This window comes from Somniosus microcephalus, chromosome 8 (genome assembly GCF_052327205.1).
Source record: "Somniosus microcephalus isolate GS21.2 chromosome 8, FLI_Smic_1.0, whole genome shotgun sequence".
Classification (NCBI taxonomy): Eukaryota; Metazoa; Chordata; class Chondrichthyes; order Squaliformes; family Somniosidae; genus Somniosus; species Somniosus microcephalus.
The window spans coordinates 118,537,930-118,565,681 of NC_140994.1; the positions used below are offsets into that span (position 1 = coordinate 118,537,930).

The 27,752-nt window shown below is 50.9% G+C and overlaps 1 protein-coding gene across 2 annotated transcripts in view; it reads right to left on the reverse strand.

Annotated features, from left to right (window-relative positions):
* The window catches only part of LOC147113761 (kazal-type serine protease inhibitor domain-containing protein 1-like), a 145,650-nt gene that overhangs the window by 4,253 nt on the left and 113,645 nt on the right, over nucleotides 1–27,752 (reverse strand). For both annotated transcript variants that reach the window (XM_085995070.1, XM_085995071.1), the window contains 2 exons: nucleotides 2,023–2,183; nucleotides 122–269 (listed from right to left, as the gene is read on the reverse strand). In XM_085995070.1, the coding sequence (XP_085851196.1) occupies nucleotides 122–269; nucleotides 2,023–2,183 (309 nt within the window). The remainder of the gene's footprint in view (nucleotides 1–121; nucleotides 270–2,022; nucleotides 2,184–27,752) is intronic.

Consider the following 27,752-nt stretch of genomic DNA (forward strand, 5'->3'; position numbering starts at 1 on the left):
ACCTCGCCTCTTTGAGTCCTGGTCTCACTACATGGATTTATCACATCAAGGATGCTTAAGATTTTAGTGACAGGATAAGCCCTTTTGTTAGGCTGAATTGGATTCCGTTCCTTTCTCTTACCATGATCATAGACACTCAAACTTGCAGATGCGAATGCTTCTCCGTACTTGTTCCTTGTGTAACAGGTATAGATTCCCTCGTCAGACTTCTTCAACCCCTGAATCTGCAACCACCCTGTGATACCATAGCGCTCCGGCCCACCTCGAGCCTGGAGAATGAAATAAAACAGGGAATGTGGCACATGTTGTCCTGTGTGTGGTAATTGCCCTTCCCTGCTCCCACTGCTAAACTACCTCTTCCCTTTGCCATGCTTCCTTCGTCACTCTTGTAGGTTTAACCAGTCTAGATGCAAACTTTGCTGCTCTTGGTTCAGCTACTGCTCTGTGATCTTCCTATGGAGAGTGCATTCTACATGACAGGATGTACTGCTACAGAATATTTAAGACATTATTTATATTATAACATTAAGAGTAACACAAAGCCAGCACACCTGAGTTATACTCACTCACTCGCCAGGGAAAATGGAGCTCGCTGCCATCTGAGTGCATGTTACAACCCCCTCAAGAGCTCTATGATCCCCCAATTCTGACCTCTTGCGCATCTCCCACTCCCTTCACCCCACCATTGGCGGCCGTGCCTTCACCTGTTAAAGACCCTAAGCTCTGGCATTCCCTCCCTAAACTTCTCCGTCTCTCTCTTCCTTTAAGACGCCCCTTAAAACCAAGCTTTTGGTCAGCCATCCTAATAGTTCCTTCTTTGGCTCGGTGTCAATTTTTGTATGATCACGCTCCTGTGAAGCACCTGGGGACATTTTACTATGTTAAAGGCACTATATAAATGCAAATTTTTGTTGCTGTTGCAATTTATTATGGTGTTGGCCTTGGCTCAGTGCTGGCTCTCGTCTTTAAGCCAATAGATCATGCGTTCAAATCCCATTCTAGGGACTTGAACACATAATCCAGGCCGACACTCCCAGTGTAGTACTGAGAGAGTGCTGCACTTGTTGGAGATGCCAGTTTTTGGATGAGACGTTAAACCAAGGCCCTGTCTGCCCTCTCAGGTGGACGTAAGGATCTTATGGCACTCTTTGAAAAAGAGCAGGGGAATTCTCCCAGTCCCCTGGCCAACATTTATCCTTCAACTAACATCACTAGAACAGATGGTTGTGGGATCTTGCTGTGTGCAATCAAATTTTGTTACATGCAGTGCACAGAGGAACTCTCCCTCTGCAGTTTGTTAATTTTCCTTTCCCCTTAAGACCTTCACTGTTAACCTATCACCCAATCCAACCAGCTCAGGCATTCAGCTTGCGCACCGAACCTCAGAAAAGATATATTGGCATTCAAGAGGGTACAGCGTAGATTTACCAGAATGATACCGGGGCTTAAAGGCTTCAATTATAAAGACAGGTTGCATAAACTCGGCTTGTATTCCCTTGAGTTTAGAGGGTTCAGAGGTGATCTGATTGATGTCTTAAAAAAGTTTAAAGCGATTAAGTAGGGTAGATACAGAGAAACTATTTCCTCCAGTGGGGGAATCCATAACAAGAGGACATAATCTCAAAATTAGAGCTTGTTCATTCAGAAGTGAAGTCAGGAAGCACCTTTTCACCCAAAGGATAATGGAAATCTGGAACATCGCTTCCCAAAAGGCTGTGAATGCTGGGTCAATTGAAAATTTCAAAACTCAGATCGATAGATTTTGTATTAGGTGAGAGTATCGAGGGATACGGAGCAAAGCGGGTAAATAAAGTTGAGGTACAGTTCGAGGGGCTGAATAGCTTACTCCTGTTCTTATGTTCCTGTGTTTCACAGGAGACCAATTTTATCAGCTTTTAAATAAATTTAATATTCATTTAGACAAGTGTACATTAAGAAATTGCTCCAAGTTTATTCATTTTTCTTCCCACAGAAACATGTGCCCAAAATTCCCAACCCATTTTATAGCAGTAGAGTCTTTACCTGGATAGAGATATGTGCATCATCCCCGGGCAGGAAGTTATCGTTCCCTTTCTTCCTCCATTCCACCAGTGCCACGGGATATGCCGACACCTCACAGCCAAAGATGATATCGTTGCCTGTAACATTGCGCACGTCACGAGGCGGGGTGGAGATCCAAGGAGCTGTGTGAACATGAAGCAGTTACTAACACCACAATCCCTCCAGGGTATTTAACACCCTTTACACTCTCTGAAATAAATGTCCCTCATCCAGGTGTCAGCCTTGGCTCAGCTGGTAGGGCTCTTGTCTCTAAGTCAGAAGATTATGGCCTAGAAATTCATTGTAGCCACTTTTGGGGCGGTAAAGTCGGGCGGCCGCTAAAGTTTGCGCCCGCCGCCAAATCGAGGCCACTTCTCCGATATTCATTAGCTTCGCCCTAAGAGTTTGCTCGAGCACTAAAACTGGCGCTGGACGCCTCTCTTTAGGCGCTAAGCCGGAGGTGCTGAGCGAGAGCGCCGAGGCCAGGCGCAGCGCAGGTGCGGCCATCTCGTGATTGACAGCAGACACCCTGGCGCCGGCCAGCTCTTAAGGGGGAAGGGTCGACTTGGTCTGCTGCCACGCCCTGGATAGTGGAGCCCTCCAGCTAGGCCTGAACACTGCTGCTGGACCCAAATAGCGCCTGAAGCCATGCAGAAGGCCCGTGAACGAGCGCAGCGCTTCTCAGAGCGTGATCTGAGTGTGCTGGTTGGTGGTGTGGAGAAGAGGCGCCATCTTTTGTACCCAGACAATGGCAGGAAGGCGCCGGTCCGCGTCTACCGGAGAGCCTGGAGGCATGTCGCCAGCAAGGTGTCAGCCAACAGCGAGGTCCCCAGGACCGGTGTCCAATGCCGCAAAAAGTTTAATGACCTCACTCGGATTGTCAGGGTGAGTACCCTTTCCAGTGTCCTCCTCATCCTTGCATGTGCACCTCACATTATGGGCAAAGGGACCTGAAAGCCCTAATGGCCAGCCCTCATCCAGCAGCTATGGGACAGGCATGAACATCAATTGCACATTCTGCACTTAACACACTGGCCAAGCTATTCCACCATGGGAGGCAGTGCACACAAGATCAGGGCGACACACTGGCCAAGCTATTCCACCATGGGAGGCAGTGCACACAAGATCAGGGCGACACACTGGCCAGGCTATTCCACCATGGGAGGCAGTGCACACAAGATCAGGGCGACACACTGGCCAGGCTATTCCACCATGGGAGGCAGTGCACACAAGATCAGGGCGACACACTGGCCAGGCTATTCCACCATGGGAAGCAGTGCACACAAGATCAGGGCTACACACTGTACTTAGAGGCCGTCCTTTCTCTTGCAGGCCAAGCTGGCCAATAATAGGAAGAGCCGGACTGCGACCGGGGGAGGCCGACCCCAGATCCAGCCGCTCACCGAGCTGCAACATCACGTGGAGCGCATCATGGGTGGCCGGGTGATTGGCCCCGTTGCATGTGGAGATGCCGACCCTGTTCTGGGCACCAATGGTAAGGACATCAACGTTTGGACCTCTCTCGTCCCACTTGCGCATCAGATCTACATCCTTTGCCACTGTCCGACCAATGCGCTGAATGCCACCACTCATGCATCCCTCGCTGACGCCCTCTCCTCATTCTAAAGCTACTCTTGTGCCTTCCTGCTTTCAGATGGTGAGGAGGAGTTCCCTGAACTTGCCAGTGACAGCCCCTCAGAAGAGGAGGAGGAGGAGGAGCAAGAGGAAGGCGGCCCATCAGGGGAACCCTCATCCGCGGCAACCCATACGAATGTAGGGGACACGTCTTCCCTGGAGGGGAGCGTGGGGGAATGTCGGAGGGGAGGGGAGCTCATGGGACCTGCGGCCTGCAGAAACGCGGGAGGGGGGTGGAAGCTCAGCGGCCTTCTCCCCAGAGGGGGGAAAGGTCGGAGGGGAGACCAATTGCTGGGCCCAGCGGCGTCCAGCAACGCAGGAAGGGTCGGCCAGCTCGGCAGCCTTCTCCCCAGAGGGAGAGTCCGGCCTCCAGTCCAGAGATGGTCTTCGCCGAGGAGATGGAACGCCTCGAGGACTTGTCCGCGGACTCGGAGCGCCGGCACACGGAGCTCATGGGGGTAGTGGCACGGTTGCCTGAGGCCATCGAGTCCCTCTCTCGGAGTGTGACCGACGTCGGGGCCTCACAGGCCATCAGTTTGGCGGAATTCGGGGCAGAGCAGGCAGCGAGTCGGGCGGCATTCGGGGCAGCTCAGGCAGCGAGTGGTCAGCTGATCAGTGGTGCCGTGCAGTCACTGGGTGCTCTGATGAGGTCACTGAACAGGTCAACACGGGCACTCACTGCTGCCACACTCGCTGTGTCAGCCAGGCATCGCCAGGGCACCCGGCGTGCTGCAGCAGCACAGCGGTCTGTCCCTCGGCAGATTGGTGCGCATGCTGCAGTGCTGGCCCGGGCGACTGCCAGTGTCTCAGGCGACCAGCGAGCGCCTGCCATCTGCCAGCTTGCCCCCATTCCTCCAGCCGCCACTGCCACTCCCCCAGTGGAGCTGCCAGGAGCTGCTGCAGCGACTGATGCTGGCCAGCCACAGCTGCAGCATTCGACAGCCGCCCGCTTGACGGCCAGACCTCGACTAGGCCGACCCCCAAGGGCATCTGCCGTCACGACATGTGCCCCTCTGGAGCCTGCCCCCAGCCTTGCAGCAGCCAATGGCCTTACTTTGAGGAGGAGCAGCAGGGCGGGCAGGGGCCACACAAAGATGGCCAAGGCATCGCCCTAGCGGGCCAAAAAGTCGAATGTGTGGCCAGTTGTGTTTGTTTTTTGAGGCCGAGAATTGGATGTTTGTTTTTTGAAGGCCGAGGATGTGATGTTTGTTTTTTACGAAGGCCGAGGATGACGGCCATTTTAGTTGCACTGTTTTGTTAATCCTCTCCAGGTTGTGGGAGCGAGTAATGTGTTTGAGTGTTTTTTGGGGGTTTCGTCTGTTTTTGGTTTTCATGTGGGAAGGGCCCTGAGTTTGTACAATAAAGCATTTTATTTATTAACATTGTCCATGTTTGATCTTTGAAGTGTTTGTTGCCTTAACCGGCTGAGGGCTTGCGGAGCGGCTGCAATCATGTTCTTTCATTGGCACAAGCCATTCCCTGACAGGGGGCCTAGAACCTACGTTCAATAAGCCGCCGACGGGCGGCCCTTGGACCTTCTGCCTCCCTCCTGGGCTGGTACTCCTCGTCCTCCTCCTCCTCATGCTCCTCCTGCTCCTCCTCCTGAGGTGGGGGTCCAACGTGAGGCGGCAGTGCCTGAGTCCTGCGGATAGCCAGGTTGTGCAGCATGCAGCAAACGACGACGAATTGGGAGACTCGCTCCTGCGAATACTGGAGGGCTCCCCCGGAGCGATCGAGACAGCGGAACCGTTGCTTGAGGACGCCGATTGTTTGTTCTATGATGTTCCTAGTCGCTTGATGGCTCTCGTTGTATGCCTCTTCAGCAGGGGTCGTGGGCGCGCGGAGCAGGGTCATGAGCCAGGTACACAAAGGATAGCCTTTGTCTCCGATAAGCCATCCTCTTGGGTGAGGCTGTGCCTGGAACATGTCAGCCACAGTTGTCTGTCGCAGGATAAAGGCATCGTGGCTGCTGCCTGGAAAGCGGGCATTGACAGCTAGGATGCGCTGCCTGTGGTCACACACCAGCTGTACGTTGAGGGAATGGTAGCCCTTCCGGTTGCGGTAATCCTCGGCATGCTCCAGAGGTGCCCGCAAAGCCACATGCGTGCAGTCAATGGCGCCCTGCACCATGGGGAAGCCCGCTATTCTTGCAAATCCCACTGCACGCTGCTGCTGCTTGTCCAGGGTCATGGGGAAGGAGATGAATTGATGTCTCCTTCTGAAAAGGGCTTCGGTCACCTGGCGGATGCAGCAATGCACGGCGAACTGGGAGATGTTAGCGATGTCCCCAGCAGCGGATTGGAAGGAGCCGGTGGCATAGAAGTTGAGAGCCTCCGTCACCTTCACTGCCACCGACAGAGACGTCCTGCGCATCAGCTGTGGCTGCAGATCTCTGTGAAGCAGCTGGCAGATGTCTGCAACCACCTCCCTTCTGAATCGCAGCCTCCTAACACACATCGCGGCAGACATGGTCAGATAGGAGGACTGCTGGCGGTATACCCTGGGTGGGTAAGGCCTCAGTTGGCGACGCCTGTTGCCCCCTCTGCGTCTAGCCAGGGCTGCCACTCTCTCACGGCGTCTGTAAGCCCTTCTGGCATAAGGCTGAAAGTCAGCGTTGGCACCCAATGCAGCCCCCATTATATGCTGGCAAACACTGAGCTCTCAATGAAGGCAAAGATAATTGCTAAGCTCTGGCCTGAGCCAAAAATACCTGTCCTAGTGTTGGTCCAAACCAGTAAGCTCTCCTCCTTGGTCTCTCTCCAAAAAACCGTTGCAGAAGAGTGCGGGTTAGGTTGGTTGGCTCTGATAAATTGACCCTTAGTGTTAGGGGGATTAAATACGTGGGGTTACGGGGATAGGGTGGGATATGTGTTGGTGACGGGGATCGGGTGGGATATGTGTCGGTGCAGGCTCGATGGGCCGAAATGGCCTCTATCTGCACTGTGGGGTTTCTGTGATTTCTGTGAAAATGGCTGTCCTTTATAGTGCAGGGTAAGTGCCCTTTAATTAGCGCTCCCCGCGGCCCGCCTTGGCTATGTACCGTTCCACTTCACAGTTGTTAGGGCCGCCCGGCGCACAATGGCCCGGCGTGAGTGAAGTTCCGGTTCGGGGCGCACAAAGGGCGTTGCACTAGTAAATGACATCATGATCTGCGCGCGCAGCAGGGCGCCCGCTAAGACTTTGCGCCGGCGCTAAATGTGTACTGAAGTTGGGGCGAGGCGCAGATCGCGCTGCGCCCGGGCGCTAAGCGCCTAGCGCTCGTGATCTACTCCTCCTAAGGCGCTAACGGCTGGCGCGCCCAACTGAATTTCTAGGCCTATGGGTTTAAACTCTACTCCAGAACTTGATCACATAATCTAGTCTGATACTTTCAATGCTGCAGTGTCGGAGGTGCCGTCTTTTGGATAAGATGTTAAACCGAGGCCCCGTCTGCCCCCTCAGAAGGATGTAAAAGATCCCATGGCACTATTCGAAGAAGAGCAGGGGAGTTCTCCCCAGTGTCCTGGCCAACATTTGTCGCTCAAGCAACACCTAAAACAGATTATCTCATTGCTGTTAGTGGGATCTTGCTGTGTGCAAATTGGCAGCCACGTCTGCCTACATAATAGCAGTGACTACACTTCAAAAGTAATTAATTGTCTGTGAAGGACTTTGGAATGTCCTGAGGATGTAATAGGTGCTATATAAATGCAAATTCATTCTATCTTTGTCAACAGAGGTCCATTGTAATCTTGTTGTCATTCCTCACGCATTCCCTTGGAGAATGGTGTGATGTAGTAGAAACATTCACATGCTGATTAACAGTCTGACAGGCCGCAATGTGAACACACTTTCCATGTCCATAACCATCTTCATATCTGCCGATAGGGTGGTTATACCTATAGGAAGGGAGGGTTTTATGAGCTCCCACAATTCATGCAATGGTGGGGATGGACAGCACCCACTGGATGCAAGTATCCCACTGAATGTCAACTCAGAATTCAGAGCCGAAACTTCACTCGCCGGGACTGTTTGGAGTGGGGTTACATACAAATACATAGAATTTACAGCACAGAAACAAGCCATTCGGCCCAACAGGTCATAGAGTCATAGGGGGATAAATTTGGTATAGCCCCGCTTGGGGCGCTAGTTTTGGTGGTACGCAAAGTTTAGCGCCAGGTGCAACTTATCGCCACCTCGATCGATATTGGGTTGTAGCGCCCCTTAGGGTGATTGCGGCGCTAAATCAGGTGCTGCACGGAACTCTTAAGGCGCTAACCCAGCGGCGCTACTCAATTTCTCGGAGGCCGGGCGCAGCGCAGGTGCTGTCAATAATCGATTTCCCCGAGACACGCTGGCGCCAGCCAGCTCTTAAAGGGGCAGGTCAATTAGCATCAGCAGCCACACTTTACGCCTTGTAGGCCTGAAAATCGGTGGTGACCTACCTGTGGCGTTCAAAACTTCCAAGACATGGAGAGGGTCAGGCAGAGAGTGGAGCGCTTTAGCGATGGGGCATTGGATGATCTGGTTGGCGCAGTGGAGCGCCGGCGAGCTGTGCTGTACCCCGAGAATGGCAGGAGGCCTCATCAGAGCGAATACCGCAGAGCTTGGAGGGCTTTTGCCCAAAGAGTCACCTCCAGCAGCGTGGTGCCCAGGACTCCTGTGCAATGCAGGAAGAAGTTCAACGACCTCACTCGGGTCGTTAGGGTGAGTGCCTTTTTCACATTCATCTTCATCCCTCCATCTGCTCCTGACTTTATGGCCAGAGGGTGCGCGAAGTCCCATTGGCCATCTGCCAGCCAGCACCCATGGCCCTTTCTGGAAACACACACACACATTCAGCTCAGTGCATAATGTAAAGGCTATCCTACCATGGGGGGCATGTAATGTCAGCTCAGGGCAGCATGTTTCATCACTTCCCGTCCTTTCTCCTGCAGGCCAAGCTGGCCAGGAACCGTAGGGAGCAGCTTCGTACCGGTGGAGGCTGGCCTCACCTGCAGACCCTCACAGACCTCGAGGAGCGAGTCCACCAGATTGTTGGAAGCCGGATGAGTAGTCCTGTCACCTCTGGAGCTGCCGACCCCATTGTGCACAGTGATGGTAAGGTTATCACCTTTTTGAGCTCTCTCCTTCCACTTGCTCCCCCCACCAGCATGCTTTTTCACTTTGGACCCAAGTCAGTGCATTGCAGCACACAGCATCCCTTGCTGCCACCCTGTCCTTTCGCTAAAGCCACTCCTCAACCTCCCTGCTTTCAGATGCTGCATCACCAGCTCGGGAGCCGGGCCCTTAAGCTGCCACTGCCACTGACTCCGGAGGTGACGAGCAGGAGGAAGCTGGACCATCCCTACCACCCTCAGGCGAGCCAGCCCCTCTGCAGACTGGGGAGACTACTTCCCTGGAGGGCAGCGGGGGGGAATGCTCTGAGGAGGGACCAGTTCCAGGAACCAGCGGGCTGCAGCAACGCAAGGGGGGTAGGGAAGCTCGGGGGCCGTCTCCCCGGAGGGCGAGTTAGGTCGCGAGTGCTGCTGCACAGAGCGCAGAAGAGGTGTGTGCCCTCGCAGAAATGAGCGCCCAGGCTGGGCTCAGGCACACTGAGCTCATGGCTGCAGTGGCAAGGATGCCTGAATCCATCGAGACACTGGCAAGAAGTCTCCAAGACTTCGGCGCAGCACAGACAAGGAGTGCGCAGGACTTCAGGACAGCTCTGGCAAGGAGTGCGCAGGACTTTGGGACAGCACTGGAAAGGACTGTCCAGGCCTTCGCCGAAGCACTGGCACCTGCCACGCACTGCTGAGTGCTGCCACACAGTCACTCGCTGGTCTCATGCAGACGCAGATTGAGGCCACGCGACCACTGACTGCTGCCACCTTCGCTGGATCAGCAGGATTACCCGGGGCCCTTGCAGCACCACAGCAGGCCAGCAACCTGTGGACCATCCAATTGCTGCGCATGCTGCGGTGCTGCCCCGTCAGAGTGTCATTGTGTCGGCCAACCAGGGAGCTGCTGTCCGCTCTCAGGATGACAGCATTCATGATGCCACCGCTGGCACGTCTCCACTACAGCTGCCACCACCTGCAGGACAGACTGCTTCCACCCATGCACAGATGAAGCAGTCAGCAGCCAGGCCCTCCAGGGCCAGAGGTCGTCCAGGCCATCCCTCAGGGGCATCTGTGCTTTCGGACAGTCAGCAGGCCTCCCCCAGCCTTGCTGCAGCCACTGGGATCCCATTACGGAGGAGCTGCAGGGAGGGAAGGGGCCAATCTTGCAAGAGAAGCAGATCACCATCAAGGGGGAAAGAGTAGAAGGTGCTGCTGTAATGTCTTATTTGTAGAAATCAAGGCCGAGGATGCTGGTCTGAATGTTAGTGATGTTTTGGACAGTCTCCCGGGTGTGCGAGGCACTGATGTGTCAGTGTGTTAGTTTTGCTTTCTGTTGCCGTTGCTTTGTCTTGTTGGAATGAAGCACATTTTGTACAATAAAAAACTTTCTTTATTTACAATGGCCATGTCTGCTATTTACATGCATTTTGCCCTTCACAGGCTTTGGGGTATCAGGACGGTTCCATTACTCTTCTTGGAATGTCAGCATGCATTCCGTGAGAGGGGCCTAGAAGCGACTTCTGATCAGCCTCTGACGGACGGCCCTTCTAGTTTGTGCCTCCCTCCCATCATGGTCATGCTCCTCCTCCTCCTCCTCCTTCTCCTCCTCCACCTCCTCCTCCTCTGCTGGTGCTTCAATGTCTGGTGGCATTGGCTGGGCACGTTGGATAGCGAGGTTATGGAGCATGCAACATACAACGACGAAGTGGGAGACTCGCTCATGCGAGCACTGCAGGGCTCCTCCGGAATGGTCCAGACAGCGGAACCGCTGCTTCAGGACGCCGATTGTGTGCTCCACAATGTTCCTCGTCACCTGATGGCTCGCATTGTAGCGTTCTTCAGCAGGGGTGCTGGGCGAACGGAGCGGGGTCATCAGCCACGGGCACAGAGGATAGCCCTTGTCTTCGAGAAACCAGCCTCCTGGGTGAGCTGGGGCCTCGAAAAGGTCGGCAACAGAAGTCTGGCGCAGGATGAAGGCGTCGTGGCTGCTGCCTGGGAACTATGCATTCACTGCAAGGATCAGCTGTCGGTGGTCACAGACCAGCTGGACATTCAAAGAATGGAACCCCTTGCGGTTGCGGAACTCCTCCGGACTCAATACAGGCGCCCGCAAAGCCACGTGCGTGCAGTCAATGGCACCCTGCACCATGGGGAAGTCCGCTATTGCTGCGAAGCCCTCTGCGCGCTCCCGCTGCTTGTCCGGGGCCATTGGGAAGGAGATGTACTGCCGCCTCCTTTTAAACAGGGCATCAGTCACTTGACAGATGCAGCAATGCACCGCAAACTGCGAGATGTTGGCTATGTCCCCAGTTGCGGCCTGAAAGGAGCCGCTTGCATAGAAGTTCAGGGCAACAGTCTTCTTCACAGCCACCGAAAGAGATGTCCTGCACCTTAGCTGAGGCTGCAGATCTGGCTGAAGCAGGTGGCACAGCTCAGTCACCACCTTCTTTCTAAAGCGCAGCCTTCTGATACACTGCTCCTCCGACATGTTCATGTAGGAAAACTGCTGTCGGAAAACCCTGGCAGCGTAAGGTCTGGTGTGGCGACGTCTGTTGGCCCTCCTCCGTCTGGTCATGCCTGCCCCTCTCTCCCTGCGTCTCTGTGCCCTTTCCAGATGATTTAGCAGCAGGACATTCCCCTCCAATGCAGCCCCCTTAATAAGTGCGCACCGAAAGTCTCCCCGTTTGGAATGCTCACCAACAGCAAGGTTGTAGTGTATGTACCTTGAAGAAGGAACTATATTCTGCAGCCCCTGTATACTGCAGTACCAGTAGTGACCACCCCTGTATATAAGCCTGTGCAGTAACTTTGTATAGTAGTTCCAGTTTTGTCTCCATTCAGTAAACACCTGTTATAACCAACTTCTGCAGTCCGTGTCTCAATTACACACAGATGTTACATTGGCGACGAACAGATCCGAACTTACTTACAGTTCTGCACCACCTCATGGGGATCCATCCCTGAAGCGAAGTTGTTCGAGGTCGAGGCCAGAAGGAAGAAATCCAAAAAGAAAAAAAAACAAACAGAAGAAATGGGCGTCGACCGTGGGCAACCGCCCTCTGATTCGTCGAATTCGGAGATTTGCAGGAGAGGCTGTCGAGAGCTGGGCTTGGTTATCCAATCTATGGTGTTCCAGCTAATCGGGCTGGTAGCAGGTAGTACACTGATCCTTCCTGGGCTGCGGTGGGCTAGAGCTCGATCGGGTGGCTTTTCAACGGGGCCGAGCAGCGTTGTCGGGAAAGAGGAGAGAGAGAGAGAGAGAGAGGGTGGAGCACACAGGGCGCGGCCAGTGCTACGAAGCCGGGCAGCGTACAGACCCGAGAAGAGGGAGGAAAGTGTCCCATAGGGTCTGCTCTGACGACGGGAACTGTAATTAAATAAAAGAAATTAGAAGTGCAGAAAGCCGCGAGGAGCTGCAGTTTGCCATGGGGACCGTGGAGAGCGGCGTTGGCAGCAGCGCGGGGGGAAGTGCGCGAAGACCATAGGGCGTCGCCATCAAGGCATAAAAACGGCAGCAACAGCACTGGCAGCAGCAAAAAAAAGGCAGAAAGCGCGGGAGACGCCATCTTAATTCAGCGGGGAAGAAGGCAAAGCGCGGGAGGCGCCATTTTGTTCAATCGAGGAAGAAGGCAAAGCGCGGGAGGCGCCATCTTAGATTTCCAAGATGCCGAAGACTGGCAATATCACTGCCTTCGATAATGCAATCGAAGACTGGACCACGTATGTGGAAAGAGTCGAAGTATATTGCAAGGCAAATGAAGTAGCCGATGAGAAAAAGGCATCGGTACTACTAAACTTAATGGGTGCAAGAACGTACGGCCTATTGCGGAACCTGATCACTCCAGTCAAACTGATGGAGAAGAGTTTTAACGAAATTGTTGATATCCTACAGGAACACCTAAATCCTACACCGCTGCTGATAGCAGAAAGATTTAAATTCCACAAGAGAAATCAGCATAAAGATGAGAGCAATGCTGATTACCTTACGGAACTATGCAAGCTATCAAAGCACTGCCAGTTCGGAGCAGGACTGGCAGATACCCTACGGGACAAATTTGTCTGTGGACTCCTGAGTGAAGGAACCCAGAAGAGGTTACTCTCAGAGAAAGAGCTGACGCTAGATAAGGCTTTCAGCGTGGCAGTATCGTACGAAGCAGCAGCAAGGGGAGCTGCGGAAATACAGCAAAAGCCACAGGAATACGGCACCCATGAAATGACACGGGGATTTGAAAAATGTTATCGCTGCGGCAGAACAACCCATGACCAGAAGGACTGCTGGTCCAAGGACAAAACATGCAGGCAATGCGGAAAGATGGGACACATTGCACAAGTTTGCAGGTCCGGGAAGAAGACTAACGACAACAAAAAGACTACTAAGGAAAAGTACAGGAAAGTACAAAAGATGACGGACAGTAGTTCCGAAGACCAGAAGAGCGATAGTGAATCCGGGAACAAGAGACTAAGCTGTCTCAAACTACACAACGTAATCACAAAAGAGGATCACCGAACCATTTAGGTCACCCTCACGATAGCAGGGTCCCAAGTCAAAATGGAATTGGATACAGGATCAGCCCTGACCGTCATGAATCGACGAGACTACGAGCGGCTATTCTCACACATACCCTTGAAAGACAAATCTATTGTCTTGAAGACATATATGGGGCAGAAAGTATACCCCAGAGGGAAAATAAGGGTGCCTGTCGAATACAACGGCAAGGAAATACAGAAATTGTATCTGTACATACTGCAAGATGGTGGACCACCGTTATTGGGACGTGAATGGATCAGAAAGATAAGTTTAGACTGGCACTCCATTCAGGCACTGACTGTGGCTGGTAAAAAGGATGACGACGTCACACCTGGATGATTGTCAAAAATCTTGTCTAACGCTAAAGAGGTATTTCAACAAGAACTGGGAACTCTTAAAGGCGTAACCGCCTCGATAAAAATAGAAGAGAATGCAATTCCCAAGTTTTTCAAAGCAAGACCGGTACCGTATGCAATTCGCCCAGCCGTTGAGGCAGAGCTGGAAAATCTGGAGAATGCAGGCGTGTTAACTAAGGTAGACTGGAGCGAGTGGGCAACACCCATCGTTCCTGTCATGAAGAAAACGTTAAACAATAAGTCTGAGGAGCAAAGGAAGGTTCGCATCTGTGGGGACTTCAAGGTGACTGTGAACCCAATCCTTCACACAGTACAGTAGCCTCTTCCGAGGATAGAAGATATTTTCGCCTCACTATCTGGAGGGAAACGTTTTACAAAAATTGACCTAGCGCAAGCATATTTGCAGATGGAGGTTGAAGAGTCCTCTAGGAAATATCTCACGATAAACACTCACAAAGGTCTTTACCAGTATAATCGACTGGTATTCGGAGTTGCATCAGCTCCGGCTATATGGCAAAGAGCGATGGAACAAGTCCTGCAAGGGATTCCGGGGACTCAGTGTTACTTGGACGACATCCTAGTGACAGGTGAAAATGACAGTGAACACCTTGCCAACCTAGAGCAGGTGCTCACTAGACTAAGAGAACATGGGCTGCGAGCCAATCGCCCCAAGTGCGAGTTTTTTAAGAAACAAATATCGTATTGTGGCCACATGATTGATGAAGAGGGGTTACATAAGTCCCCTGACAAAACTAAAGCAGTAGTTAAGGCTCCAGCGCCTGAAAATGTGTCGCAACTGAGGTCATTCCTCGGATTGGTGAATTACTACCGTAAGTTTTTGCCGAATTTGTCCACAATTCTGCACCCACTGAATGCCCTGCTACAAACTGGAGTAGCATGGAAATGGAGCGATGAATGTAAGCGGGCCTTTCAGAAGTGTAAAGGCCTGATCACTTCAAGAGAAGTATTGGCTCACTACAACCCATCACTACCGATAAGACTGGCGTGTGATGCGTCTCCCTACGGCGTTGGAGCGGTACTGTCACATAAATCCCTTGATGGTTCAGAGAGGCCAATAGCTTTTGCGTCACGCTCGTTAACTGCAGCCGAGCGTAACTACGCCCAGATTGACAGAGAGGCCCTCAGCCTGGTGTGGGGTGTGAAGAAGTTCAATCACTACCTGCACGGACAGAAATTTACTCTACTAACTGATCATCAACCTCTTGTCTCCATTTTCAACCCTCAGAAGGGCGTCCCGATAATGACAGCACAACGGCTACAGAGGTGGTCTCTTTTCCTAGGGGCACACCAATATGACATCGAGTACAAAGGAACTAAACAGCATGGGAATGCTGATGGATTGTCGCGCCTACCATTGCCGACGGTGGAAGAAGCACCTGCAGTGGATCCTGTGGAGATATTCCACTCGACCATAGTCGAATGTCTACCTGTGACGAATGCAAACATAGAAAAGGAAACAAGAAATGACCCGACACTCTCCAGGGTCTATGATTTAACGGTGAAGGGATGGCCAGCACATGGCGAACCACTGTTGCCAGCATTCTCGCCGAGAAGAGAACAGCTGTCAGTGTGCCGAGGAAGCTTGATGTGTGGATCCAGAGTAGTAATCCCACCCAAATTGAAGGATAGAGTGCTCAATGAGCTTCATGAGGGTCATCTGGGAGGCGTAAAAATGAAGAACTTAGCTAGAGCGTTTGTGTGGTGGCTGGGAATCGATAGAGAAATCGAAGAGATGACCAAGAGCTGTACAGGATGCCAGAAGGTCCAAAACGCCCTACCACAAGCCCCTCTACATCCATGGGAGTGGCCCTCATCTCCATGGCAAAGGGTACACATTGATTTTGCTGGTCCATTTATGGACTCGATGTTTTTAATTGCGGTGGATGCACATTCAAAGTGGCCAGAGGTAATAAAAATGTCCTCAACCACCACAGAAAAAACTATCACAGTCTTACGAACCATATTCACCAGAAATGGGCTGCCTGAACAGATTTGCTCCGACAATGGACCACAGTTTGTATCTGAAGAGTTCCGGAGGTTCTTAAAGAACAATGGTGTTAAGCATTACACATCCGCCCCATATCATCCAGCCACCAATGGATTGGCTGAGAGGTTCGTTCAAACATTCAAGAAGGCTATCACGGCAATGTGTAATGAAGATATACCCCTACAACACAAGGTGGATAACTTCTTGTTTGCCTACCGGAATGCGACACATGCGGTTACCAACCAAACTCCAGCCATGATGTTCTTCAATCGAAGACTAAGATGCCGCTTGGATTTGGTTAAGCCAAACATCAGAAGAGATGTGGAGAACAGGCAGCTTCAGAATATGAATGAAAGGCCAACCAGGAGTTTCAAGATAGGTCAACCAGTTTTGGCCCGGGACTACCGCACAGAGAAATGGCAGCCAGGAACGATCTGCACACGGCAAGGACCTCTAATGTGTACCGTGGACGTTGGAGAGAGCATTGTAAGACGCCATGCTGACCAGATTCTAGAGTCACTGGAAAACGTCAAATCTGCACCACGATCCTATACACCTGGTGATGAAACCAAAGTACCAATTGCATCTACCTCAGAATCGGTGATATTGGAAGCAGACGAACCAAACAACGACGTTGATCCCGAATCAACTTTGCCAGAAGAACCTGATACCCCAAAGAGGCGTTATCTGGACAGAATCAGGAAGCCTCCTCAAAGACTGAATTTATAATTGATTAACTTCAGTTAATGTATATAGCAACTGTAATTGTAAATATGTTATTTAATTATTAATCGAATGTTATGTACTGTTTAGCTAAAAGGGGAGGATTTGTAGTGTATGTACCTTGAAGAAGGAACTATATTCTGCAGCCCCTGTATACTGCAGTACCAGTAGTGACCACCCCTGTATATAAGCCTGTGTACTAACTTTGTATAGTAGTTCCAGTTTTGTCTCCATTCAATAAACACCTGTTATAACCAACTTCTGCAGTCCGTGTCTCAATTACACATGGACGTTACAAAGGTGATGGTCAGAAGGCTGAAGTTCTTCGTCCAGCGCTGGCTCAGTGGTGAATTGTCTCTCAGTGTGCAGCTCAGCAGCTCTCTCTAACTCTCGAAGAAGTTGTGCTCCAAAAATGGCTGCCGCTTTTATACAACAGCAGTCCCCTTTAAAGAATGCCCCCCAAGCCTGAGAGCGACTGGGGAATGTTCCAGGTAAACTGTCCTTATTAGCGCCAGGCAGAACGAAGGGGCGCACCACTGAATTTCCGGTCCGGGGTGCCCAAAAGGCGTTGCACACTGAAATGACATCATGATCTGCCTGCGCCCGTGAGCGGGCGCTAAGTGTAATGATCAATAACATGTCATTCTAGAATAGTACACTAGGTGGAGCTATAGAGCCGTAGAGCTGTGTAGAGCTGAATATTTAGTTGTATGTGTTTAAGACTACACTACCCATGATGCACTAGGCTACCCAGAAGGCAGTAGTCAAGATGGCTGCCTCTACAGGATGCTGTATAGTAAAGAACATGTACTCAGTAAAGTGACTAGCAAAAGCTAGCTGTTTGTAATGCAAACATCTAGTTATTAATGAACATAACATGGTACCAGGATTGGTGAGATCTGCTGAATATTGTGCAATGCGACATGGAGAATTTGAAGCCACCAGAGCTTTTGAAACTCACAGGAAATGTCGACTACAATTGGCAGACTTTTAAACAACAATTCAAACTCTACATTGCTGCCATCGGGTATGGTACGAAGCCAGACGCAAGGAAAATAGCGTTGCTGCTCACGGTTGCAGGCCCACAGGTGATAGAGGTATTTAATACATTTGTATTTAATCCAGAGGAGAACAGAAACAAATTAGACGATTTGCTAAAGAAATTTGATACACATTGTTCTCCCAAAAAGAATGAAACCTATGAGAGGTATGTGTTCTGTTCAAGGACACAGCAGCAAAATGAGACTTTTGATAGCTTTGTAACTGATCTGAAACTGAAAGCACGGAGATGTAATTTCTCTGAGCTGAAAGCATCCATGATTCATGACCAAATTGTGTTTGGTATTCATGATAAAAAGGTCAGGGAACGTTTGTTGAGAGAAACCGAACTAACATTGGAAAATGCTGTGAAAATATGCCAAGCCAGCGAGCTAGCTCAAAAGCATGCGAAGACTTTCAGTGAAATCAATAATGATGCGATTGTAGTCAGTGCTGCTGTTGGTGCTGTGTCCTACAAAGGAAAGAAACGTGGGCAGAACAGAAATGAAAAGCAATCGGAGGATGACATTTTTAATTGTAAACGCTGTGGGTACAAACAGCAGTTAAAACAATGCCCAGCATTTGGAAAAATGTGCACAAAATGTCATGGAAAGAATCACTTTGCCAAACAATGCTTTTCAAAAGTAAAAACAAAGAAAGGGCAACAAGTCGATGTGATTGAGGACACTGATTTAAGTGAGACATTTTTTGTACGAATGGTGTCATGTGATAATCTCGAAAAGGATACAGGAAATGTGCAGCCCTCAGGAATGGACAATGCTGAACATAAAGTTAATGCAGTAAAAGAGGACAAATGGATGATCCCACTGCAGGTAAGTGGAGCATTAGTTACATTGAAACTAGACACTGGGGCAAATGCAAACTTAATCAGTATGAGTGACATTAAAAATATGAAAGAAAAGCCCAAAATACAAAAAAAGTCAGTACTACTGAAGAACTATAATGGACAGAAAATAGATAACTTCGGTGTATGCAGACTTAAAGTGACAGTCAAAGACAAAGTGCATCATCTCATGTTTTCTGTTGTGGCTGAAGGACTTGATTCACTACTGGGTGACAAAGCTTGTGAAGACTTAGAACTGGTCAAGAGAGTCTACCATATAAACTGTGCCATAAGCAGACCAGATGACTCGGTGGATTCTGTAGTAAATAATTTCCAGGATGTGTTCAAAGGATTTGGAGTTCTACGATTCACTTATAAGATCCAGCTAAAGGAGGATGCTCAGCCAGTGGTACATGCTCCATGAAGAGTTCCAGCACCCCTTCGTGACTGGCTCAAGAATGAACTGGACAGAATGACCACACTAGGAGTCATCAGGAAAGTCGAAGAGCCAACAGACTGGGTTAACTCCATGGTATGTGTAAAGAAAAAGAACAATGATCTAAGAATATTCATGGATCCAAAGGACTTAAATGCAAACATAAAACGTGAACACTACCAGATTCCCAAGCGAGAAGAAATCACCAGTGAAATGTCAGGTGCCAGATACTTTACAAAGCTCGATGCCTCACAAGGATTTTGGCAACTAAAGCTGGATGAAGAGAGCACCAAATACTGTGCCTTCAACACACCATTTGGCAGGTATTGTTTCCTCAGAATGCCTTTCGGGATAATATCTGCATCTGAAATCTTTCATAGAGCGATTGAACACATAATTAAAGGTCTGGAAGGGGTTCGGGTCTATGTTGATGACATCATCATCTGGGGCTCCACACTGAAAAAACACAATGAGAGACTGACTAAAGTGCTACAGAGCATACGCCGGAATGGACTGAAGCTCAACAAAGCCAAGTGTCAGTTTGGCATCCAGGAAGTCACTTTCCGAGGAGATAACCTATCTGGTAAAGGAATAGAGCCAGATATGGAAAAAATAAACGTCATACTCAAAATGCCCCGACCCACTGACAAAAAAGGAGTGCGACGCATCATGGGGATGATAAACTTCATTGGAAAGCTCATTCCTAACTTGTCAGCCAAGACAGTCTGTCTGCGAGACCTGCTACATAAAGCAAATGAGTTCGCATGGACAGAAAGACATGAACAAGAGTGGATGAAACTCAAAACAGTGCTGACATCCACACCTGTACTCACCTTCTTTGACCCAACAAAAAGAATCAAAGTGTCAACGGATGCATCAAAAGATGGCCTAGGTGCGGTCTTGCTACAAGCAGAGGGTGAAGATTGGAAGCCTGTTGCCTATGCCTCCAGGTCTATGACTGATACTGAGTGTCGATACGCCCAGATTGAAAAGGAATGTCTAGGCTTGGTAGTTGGACTAGAAAAGTTTCATGGCTACATATATGGACTTCCCACCTTCACAGTTAAGACAGACCACAGCCCACTGGTTGCCATCATAAAAAAAAATCTGAATGAGATGTCTCCAAGGATTCAACGACTCATGATGAAGCTGCAAAGATATGACTTTGAACTGATCTACACACCAGGCAAATACATAGTGTTAGCAGATGCACTATCCCAAGCACCCACAATGAGTCATGTGAGCCCTACTGAAGAAGGCGTGGATATTCATGTGAGTATGGTCACTGCTGCGCTGCCCGTGTCAGACACAAAATCAAAGCAAATAGCAGAAGAAACAGTAAAAGATACAGGCCTAGAAATTCAGTATAGCCACTTTTGGGGCGGTAAATTCGGGCGGGCGCTAAAGTTAGCGCCCGCCGGAAAGTGGAGGCCACTTCACCGATATTCAGTAGCTTTGGCCAAGGAGTTTGGGCGAGCGCTGAAACTGGCGTTGCACCCCTATCTTTCGGCGCTAAGCCGGCGGTGCAGAGTGATAACGCCGAGGCCGGGCGCAGCGCAGGTGCGGTCATGTTTTGATTGACAGCAGACACCCTGACGCCGGCCAGCTCTTAAAGGGGGAAGGGTCGACTTGGTCTGCTGCCACGCCCTGGATACTGCAGCCCTCCAGCTAGGCCTGAACACTGCTGCTGGGCCCAAATAGCGCCTGAAGCCATGCAGAAGGCCCGTGAACGAGCGCAGCGCTTCTCAGAGCATGCTTTGAGGGTGCTGCTTAGGGGTTTGGAGAAGAGAAGAGATATCTTGTGCCCGGACAGTGGCAAGAAGGCTCCCAAGAGGCTGTACAGGAGAGCCTGGAGGGAAATCGCCCAGAGGGTCACAGCCAACAGCGATGTCCCCAGGACTGGTGACCAATGCCGCAAGAAGTTCAACAACCTCACTCGGTTGGTCAGGGTGAGTACCCTTTCCAGTGTCCTCCTCATCCTTGCATGTGCACCTCACATTGTGGGCAAAGGGACCTCAAAGGCCTAATGCCCAGCACTCCTCCAGCAGCTATGGCACTGGCATGATCATCAGTAGCACTTTCTGCACTTGACACACTGGCCAAGCTATTCGACCATGGGAGGCAGTGCACACAACAACAGGGCACCACACTGTACTTAGAGGCCGTCCTTTCTCTTGCAGGCCAAGCTGGCGCAGAATCTGAAGAGCCGGACTGTCACCGGGGGAGGCCGTGTCCAGTTCCAGGAGCTCAGTGACCTGGAGGAGCGCGTGGCTCGACTCATGCATGCCCGGGTGATTGGCCCCGTTGCTATTGGAGATGCCGACCCTGTGCTGGGCCCCAATGGTAAGGACATGACCGTTTGGACCTCTCTCGTTCCCCTTGTGCTTCAGATCTACATCCTTTGCCACTGTCCCACCAATGCGCATAATGCCACCACTCATGCCTCCCTCGCTGATGCCCTGTCCTCACTCTAAAGCTACTCTTGCGCCTTCCTGCTTTCAGCTGGTGAGGAGGAGGTCCCTGAAGCCGCGAGTGTCAGTCCCTCGGAAGAGGAGGACGACGAGGACCAAGAGGAAGGCGGCACATCGGGGGAACCCTCATCCGCGCCAGGGGATGGCAATGGAGGGGACACGTCTTGCCTGGAGGAGAGCCAGGGGGAAGTGTTGCAGGGGGGTGTAGCTCCTGTGCCCAGTGGCGTGCAGCCACGCGGGAAGGGTCGGGCAGCACGGCTGCCTTCTCCCCAGAGGGGGGAAGTGTTGCAGGGGAGGGCAGTTGCTGGGCCCAGTGGCGTGCAGCCATGCGGGAAGGGTCGGGCAGCACGGCTGCCTTCTCCCCAGAGGGGGGAAGTGTTTCAGGGGAGGGCTGTTGCTGGGCCCAGTGGTGTCCAGCCACGCGGGAAGGGTCGGCCAGCTCGGCGGCCTTCTCCCCAGAGGGAGAGTCCGGCCTCCAGTCCGGAGACGGTCCTCGCCCAGGAGGTGCGCCTCCTTGATCAAATGTCCGCGGATTCGGAGCGGCGCCATACCGAGTTCATGGGAGTTGTGGGACAGTTGCCTCAGGCCATTGAGTCCCTGGCTCATAGTGTGGCCGATTTCGGGGACTCACAGGGCAGGGGTGTCGAACAACTCGCGGCAGCACAGGACGCGAGTCGAGAGTTCATGAGTGGTGCCGTGCAGGCACTGGCTGGTCTGATGCGGGCACAGACCAGGGCAGTACGGGCACTCACTTCTGCCACACTCGCTGTGTCACGGACGCATCACCAGGGCACCCGCCGCGCTGCTGCAGCACAGCGGTCTGGCCTTCACCAGATTGCTGCGCTTGCTGCAGTGCCAGCCCGGCCGAGTGCCAGTGTCTCTGGCGACCAGCGAGCACCTGGCATCAGCCAGCTTGCCCCCATTGCTGCAGCCGCCACTGCCACTCCCCCAGCAAAGCTGCGACGAGCTGCTGGAGAGACTGATGCTGCCCAGCCACAGCTGCAGCAGTCAGCAGCCGGCCCCTCCAGGGCCGGACCTCGTCTAGGCCGACCCCCAAGGGCATCTGCCGTCATGCTTTGTGCCCCTCAGGAGCCTTCCCCCAACCTTGCAACACCCACAGGGCCCAGGTTGAGGCGGAGCAGCAGGTCGGGCAGGGGCCGGAGAAGCCTGCACAAGGACTCGCCCTCTCGGCACACCAAGTAGAGTGTGTTGCCAAATGTTTTTTTAGATGGGGGTGTTTGTGTCCTGTATGGGGGGGGTTTATTTTGGTAAGGCCGAAGATGATGGCAAATGTTTTTTTAGATGGGGGTGTTTGTGTTCTGTATGGGGGGGTTTGTCTTGGTAAGGCCGAGGATGAAGGCCAATTGGATGGACAAGTTTTGTTATTCCTCCCCAGGTTGTGGGAGTGAGATATGTTTTTGACTGTTTTTTGGGGGTGTTGTCTGTTTTTGTGTTTCATGTGGGAAGGGCCCTGAGTTTGTTAAATAAAGCTTTTTATTTATTCAGCTTGTCCATGTGTGATGTTTCAAGTGGTTGTTGCGTTAACCGGCTGAGGGCTTGCGGAGCGGCTGCATTCAGGTGCGTTCATTGCCACAAGCCATTCCCTGAGAGGGGGCCTAGAAGTGTCGTTCAATAAGCCGCCGGCGGACGGCCCTTGGACCTTGTGGCTCCCTCCTGGGCTGGTACTCCTCCTCCTCCTCCTCCTCATGATCCTCCTGCTCGTCCTCCTGAGGTGGTGGTCCAACGTGAGGTGGCAGTGCCTGAGTCCTGCAGATAGCCAGGTTGTGCAGCATGCAGCAAACGACGACGAACTGGGAGACTCTATCCAGCGAATACTGTAGAGATCTGCCAGAACGATCCAGGCAGCGGAACCGTTGCTTGAGGACGCCAATCGTTTGCTCTATGATGTTCCTTGTGGCTTGATGGCTTTTGTTGTATGCCTCCTCAGCAGGGGTCCTGGGCACACGGAGCGGGGTCATGAGCCATGTACACAAAGGGTAGCCCTTGTCCCCGATAAGCCATCCCCTTGGGGGAGGCTGTGCCTGGAACATGTCAGCCACAGTAGTCTGGCGCAGGATAAATGCATCGTGGCTGCTTCCTGGAAAGCGGGCATTGACAGCTAGGATGCGCTGCCTGTGGTCACACACCAGCTGTACATTGAGGGAATGGTAGCCCTTCCGGTTGCGGTAATCCTCGGCATTGTCGATAGGTGCCCGCATAGCCACATGCGTGCAGTCAATGGCGCCCTGCACCATGGGGAAGTCGGCGATCCTGGCAAATCCGACTGTACGCTGCTCCTGCCTCTCTAGGGTCATGGGGAAGGAGATGAATTGGTGTCTCCTTGCGAAAAGGGCATCGGTGACCTGCCGGATGCTGCGATGCACGGCGAACTGGGAGATGTTCGCTATGTCCCCAGCAGCGGCTTGGAAGGAGCCGCTTGCATAAAAGTTCAGAGCCACCGTGACCTTCACTTCCACCGACAGAGACGTCCTGCACATCAGCTGTGGATGCAGATCTCTGTGAAGCAGCTGGCAGATCTCTGCAACCACCTCCCTTCTGAAGCGCAGCCTCTTCACACAATGCGCGGCAGTCATGGTGAGATAGGACACCTGCTGCCGGTATTCCCTGAGTGGGTAAGGCCTACATTGCCGACGCCTGATGGCCCCTCTGCGTCTAAGCATGGCTGCCCCTCTCACACAGCGTCTGCGAGCCCTTCGCACATAATGCTGGAACTGAGGGTTGGAACCCCATGCAGCCCCCATAATATACTTGCAAACAGTGAAATCACAATGAGTCAAATTTCCAAGCTCTGGCCAGAAGCCAAAAATACCTCTCCTATGTTGTCCCAAATCAGTAAGGCCTGTTCCTTGGTCTCTGTCCAGAAATCCAAAGCACTAAAGTCATTGCAGCAAAATGGCTGGCCTTTATAGTCCAGTCTGAGTGCCCTTTAATTAGCGCTCCCCGAGGCCCGCAGGGCCTCTGCTGCGTTCCACTTCACAGTTCTTAACAGCGCCACGCCCACATTGGGCGGGCGCCACTGAAGTTCCGGTTTGGGGCGCACAAACAGCGTTGCACGACGAAATGACGTCATAAGCTGCGCGCGCAGCTGAGCGGGCGCAAACACTTTGAGCCGGCGCTAAATGTCAACTGAAGTTGGGTGTAGGCGCAGATCGGCCTGCGCCCGGGCGCTAAGTGCCTAGCGCTCGAAATCTACTCCTCTTATGGCGCTAACGGCTGGCGAACGCAACTGAATTTCTAGGCCACAGTGTTACAAACAGTAATAGAGAACATTCATCACGGTTGGCCAAAAGGTTCCTGTCCAAAATACTTTCACATAAGGTCAGAATTGAGTGTTGCAAGTGGACTATTACTAAAACAGAACAGAATAGTCATTCCACAGGCTCTACGTCAAGACATGCTCAAAAGGATTCATGACGGACACCTCGGAATTGAAAAATGCAAAAGGAGAGCAAGAGACACTGTTTATTGGCCTGGCATAAATAAGGACATTGAGAACATGATAGGCAGATGTGAGACATGTCAGAAACACCAGAACAATCTCATGAAAACACATCAGACTTACCAGTGCTGAGAAGATCCACACGTGAAATAAAAAAGCCTGATAGACTTAATCTTTGAATATAAAGTAAAGCTTTGAAAATGTGTTGACTGTTGTGAAAATGTTTATGTTTATAGAGCACTAACAAAAGCATTACTGATATCATCTTTATTGTTTTTCTTGAAAGTTGATTGATATTGATTTTGTTTAACCTCAAAGAAAGGGGGATGTAATGATCAATAACGTGTCATTCTAGAATAGTACACTAGGTGGAGCTATAGAGCCGTAGAGCTGTATAGAGCTGTATATTTAGTTGTATGTGTTTAAGACTACACTACCTATGATGCACTAGGCTACCCAGAAGGCAGTAGTCAAGATGGCTGCCTCTACAGAATGCTGTATAGTAAAGAACATGTACTCAATAAAGTGACTAGCAAAAGCTAGCTGTTCATAATGCAAACGTTTAGTTATTAATGAACATAACACTAAGGTTTAGCGCTGGCGCAAAATGTCCACTTAATATGGGATGAGGCGCAAGGTTCGCTGCGCCCGGGCGCTATTTGGTTACCGCCCCACTTCTCGGCCTCTTTAAGTGCTAATGGGTGGCGCAACCAACCAAATTTCTCCCCCATAGAATCATAACGGCACAGAAGGAAGCCATTCGGTCCATCGAGTCCGTGCCGGCTGTCTGTAGAGCAATCCAGTCAGTCCCATTCCCCTGCTCTATCCCTGTAGCCCTGCAAGTTTATTTCCCTCAAGTGCCTATCCAGTCTCTCACCACCTCTGTCGGCAGCGAATTCCAGGTCATCACCACTCGCTGCATAAAAATGTTTTTCCTCACATCCCCCTATATCTCTTGCCCAAAACCTTAAATCTGTGTCCCCTCGTCCATGTACCATCAACTCGTGGGAACAGCCTTTCCACGTCTAGCCTATCCAAACCCATCATAATCTTGTATACCTCTATCAAAACACCACTCAACCTCCTTTGCTCTAATGAAAACAAATCCAGCTTCTCCAACCTGTCCTTGTAGCTAAGATCCCCCATCCCCGGAACCATTCTGATAAATCTCCTCTGCACCCTCTCAAGGGCCTTCACATCCTTCCTAAAGTGTGGTGACCAGAACTGGGCGCAATACTCCAGTTGCGGCCTAACCACCGCTTTATAAAGGTTCAGCATAACTTCTCTACTTTTGTACTCAATACCTCTATTTATGAAGCCCAAGATCCCATATGCTTTGTTAACCACTCTCTCAATATATTCTTCCACCTTCAGGGACCTATACACATTAATTCCAAGGTCCCTCTATTCCTGTACACTCTTTAAAACTGTGCTATTAAGTGTATATTGGCTCTCCCTGTTCCTTGTGCCAAAATGCACCACCTCACACTTCTCTGTATTAAATTCCATCTGCCACTTGTCTGCCCATTCTGCTAGCCTTTCTATGTCCTGTTGCAGTCAATTGGTATCATCATCACTATTTGCCACACCCCCAAGTTTGATGTCATCGGCAAATTTAGAAATTCTACTCTGTATTCCAATATCCAGGTCATTTGTATATATCAAAAAAAGCAGTGGCCCCAGCACTGACCCTTGGGGAACACCACTGTCTACCATCCTCCAGTCTGAAAAACAGCCATTTACCACAACTCGCTGTTTTCTGTCCTTAAGCCAGTTCCTTATCCAAGCTGCCACTGACCCACCTATTCCATGAGCCTCAATTTTGTTAACCAGCCTTCTATGTGGTACTTTGTCAAACGCCTTCCGAAAATCCATGTAGAGAACATCCATTGCATTCCCTTTATCAATCCTCTCTGTTACTTCATCAAAAAATTCAATTACAGGAAACTCTTGATTTACCGGCACCTAATAACCGGAAATCTCTGTTAACCGGCAAAATTCAGGAGTAGGTTCAGGTAAGTTTTACTTCATATTAGTGGCCATTCCTGGATCTGTGGCTGTGTAATTGGGGTTCCTGCACTTGTTGCTAAGCAACAGGGATGCTTGGTCTGTGGCCGGGTTCTTGCACCTGTTGCTGAGCAACAGGGAAGCCTGGATTTGTTGCTGTGTACGGAGCTCTCGTACCTTTTAACTATAGCTTTCTGTAATCCGGACTTTTTGATAAACCGGCACCACGCCGGTCCCGTCGGTGCCAGATAAAAAAGAGTTTCCTGTAGATTAGTCAAACACAATCTGCCTTTTACAAATCCGTGTTGGCTCTCCTTAATTAGCTTAAACCTCTCCAAGTGCCTTTTAATTTTTTCCTTAATTATTGTTTCTAAAACTTTACCCACCACTGATGTTAAACTGACTGGCCTATAGTTACTAGGATTGTCCTTACACCCTTTCTTGAACGATGGTGTCACATTTGCCACTTTCCAATCCTCAGGCACCTCCCCCGCATCTGGGGAAGATTGGAAAATGATGGCAAGCCCTTCCGCTACCTCCTCCCCCAATTCCCTTAGCAACCTGGGATGCAAGCCATCTGGACCTGTTGACTTGTTATCTCTAAGCATACCCAGCCTTTATAGTACATCCTGTCTATCCATTTTCACCCCTTCCATTGCTTCTACCTTATCCACTTCTACCGATATTTAGTCAGCATCCACCTCCTTAGTAAGCACCGATACAAAGTACTCATTGAGTATTCTAGCCTTGCCCTGCACCTCTAAGCATATATCACCTTCTTTGTCTCTAATAGGCCCCACCCCGCCTCTTACTACCCACTTACTGTTTACATGCCGGTAGAAGATTTTTGGGCTCCTTTTATGTTAACCGCCATTCTACTCTCATATTCTCTCTTTGCCAATCTTATTTTCATCTTCACATTCCCTCTCAACTTATTGTATTTGGTCTGGTGCTCCCTTGAAGAATTCACCTGACATGCATCATACACCCTCTGTTTTTGTTTCATCATCTTCTCTATCTCCCTCATCATCCAAGGAGCCCCTCCTTTGGTTCCCTTACCCTTCCCTCTTGTTGGAATTTACTTAGCCTGTACTTAAAGATCACCCATTGTTCCGTTACAGTTTA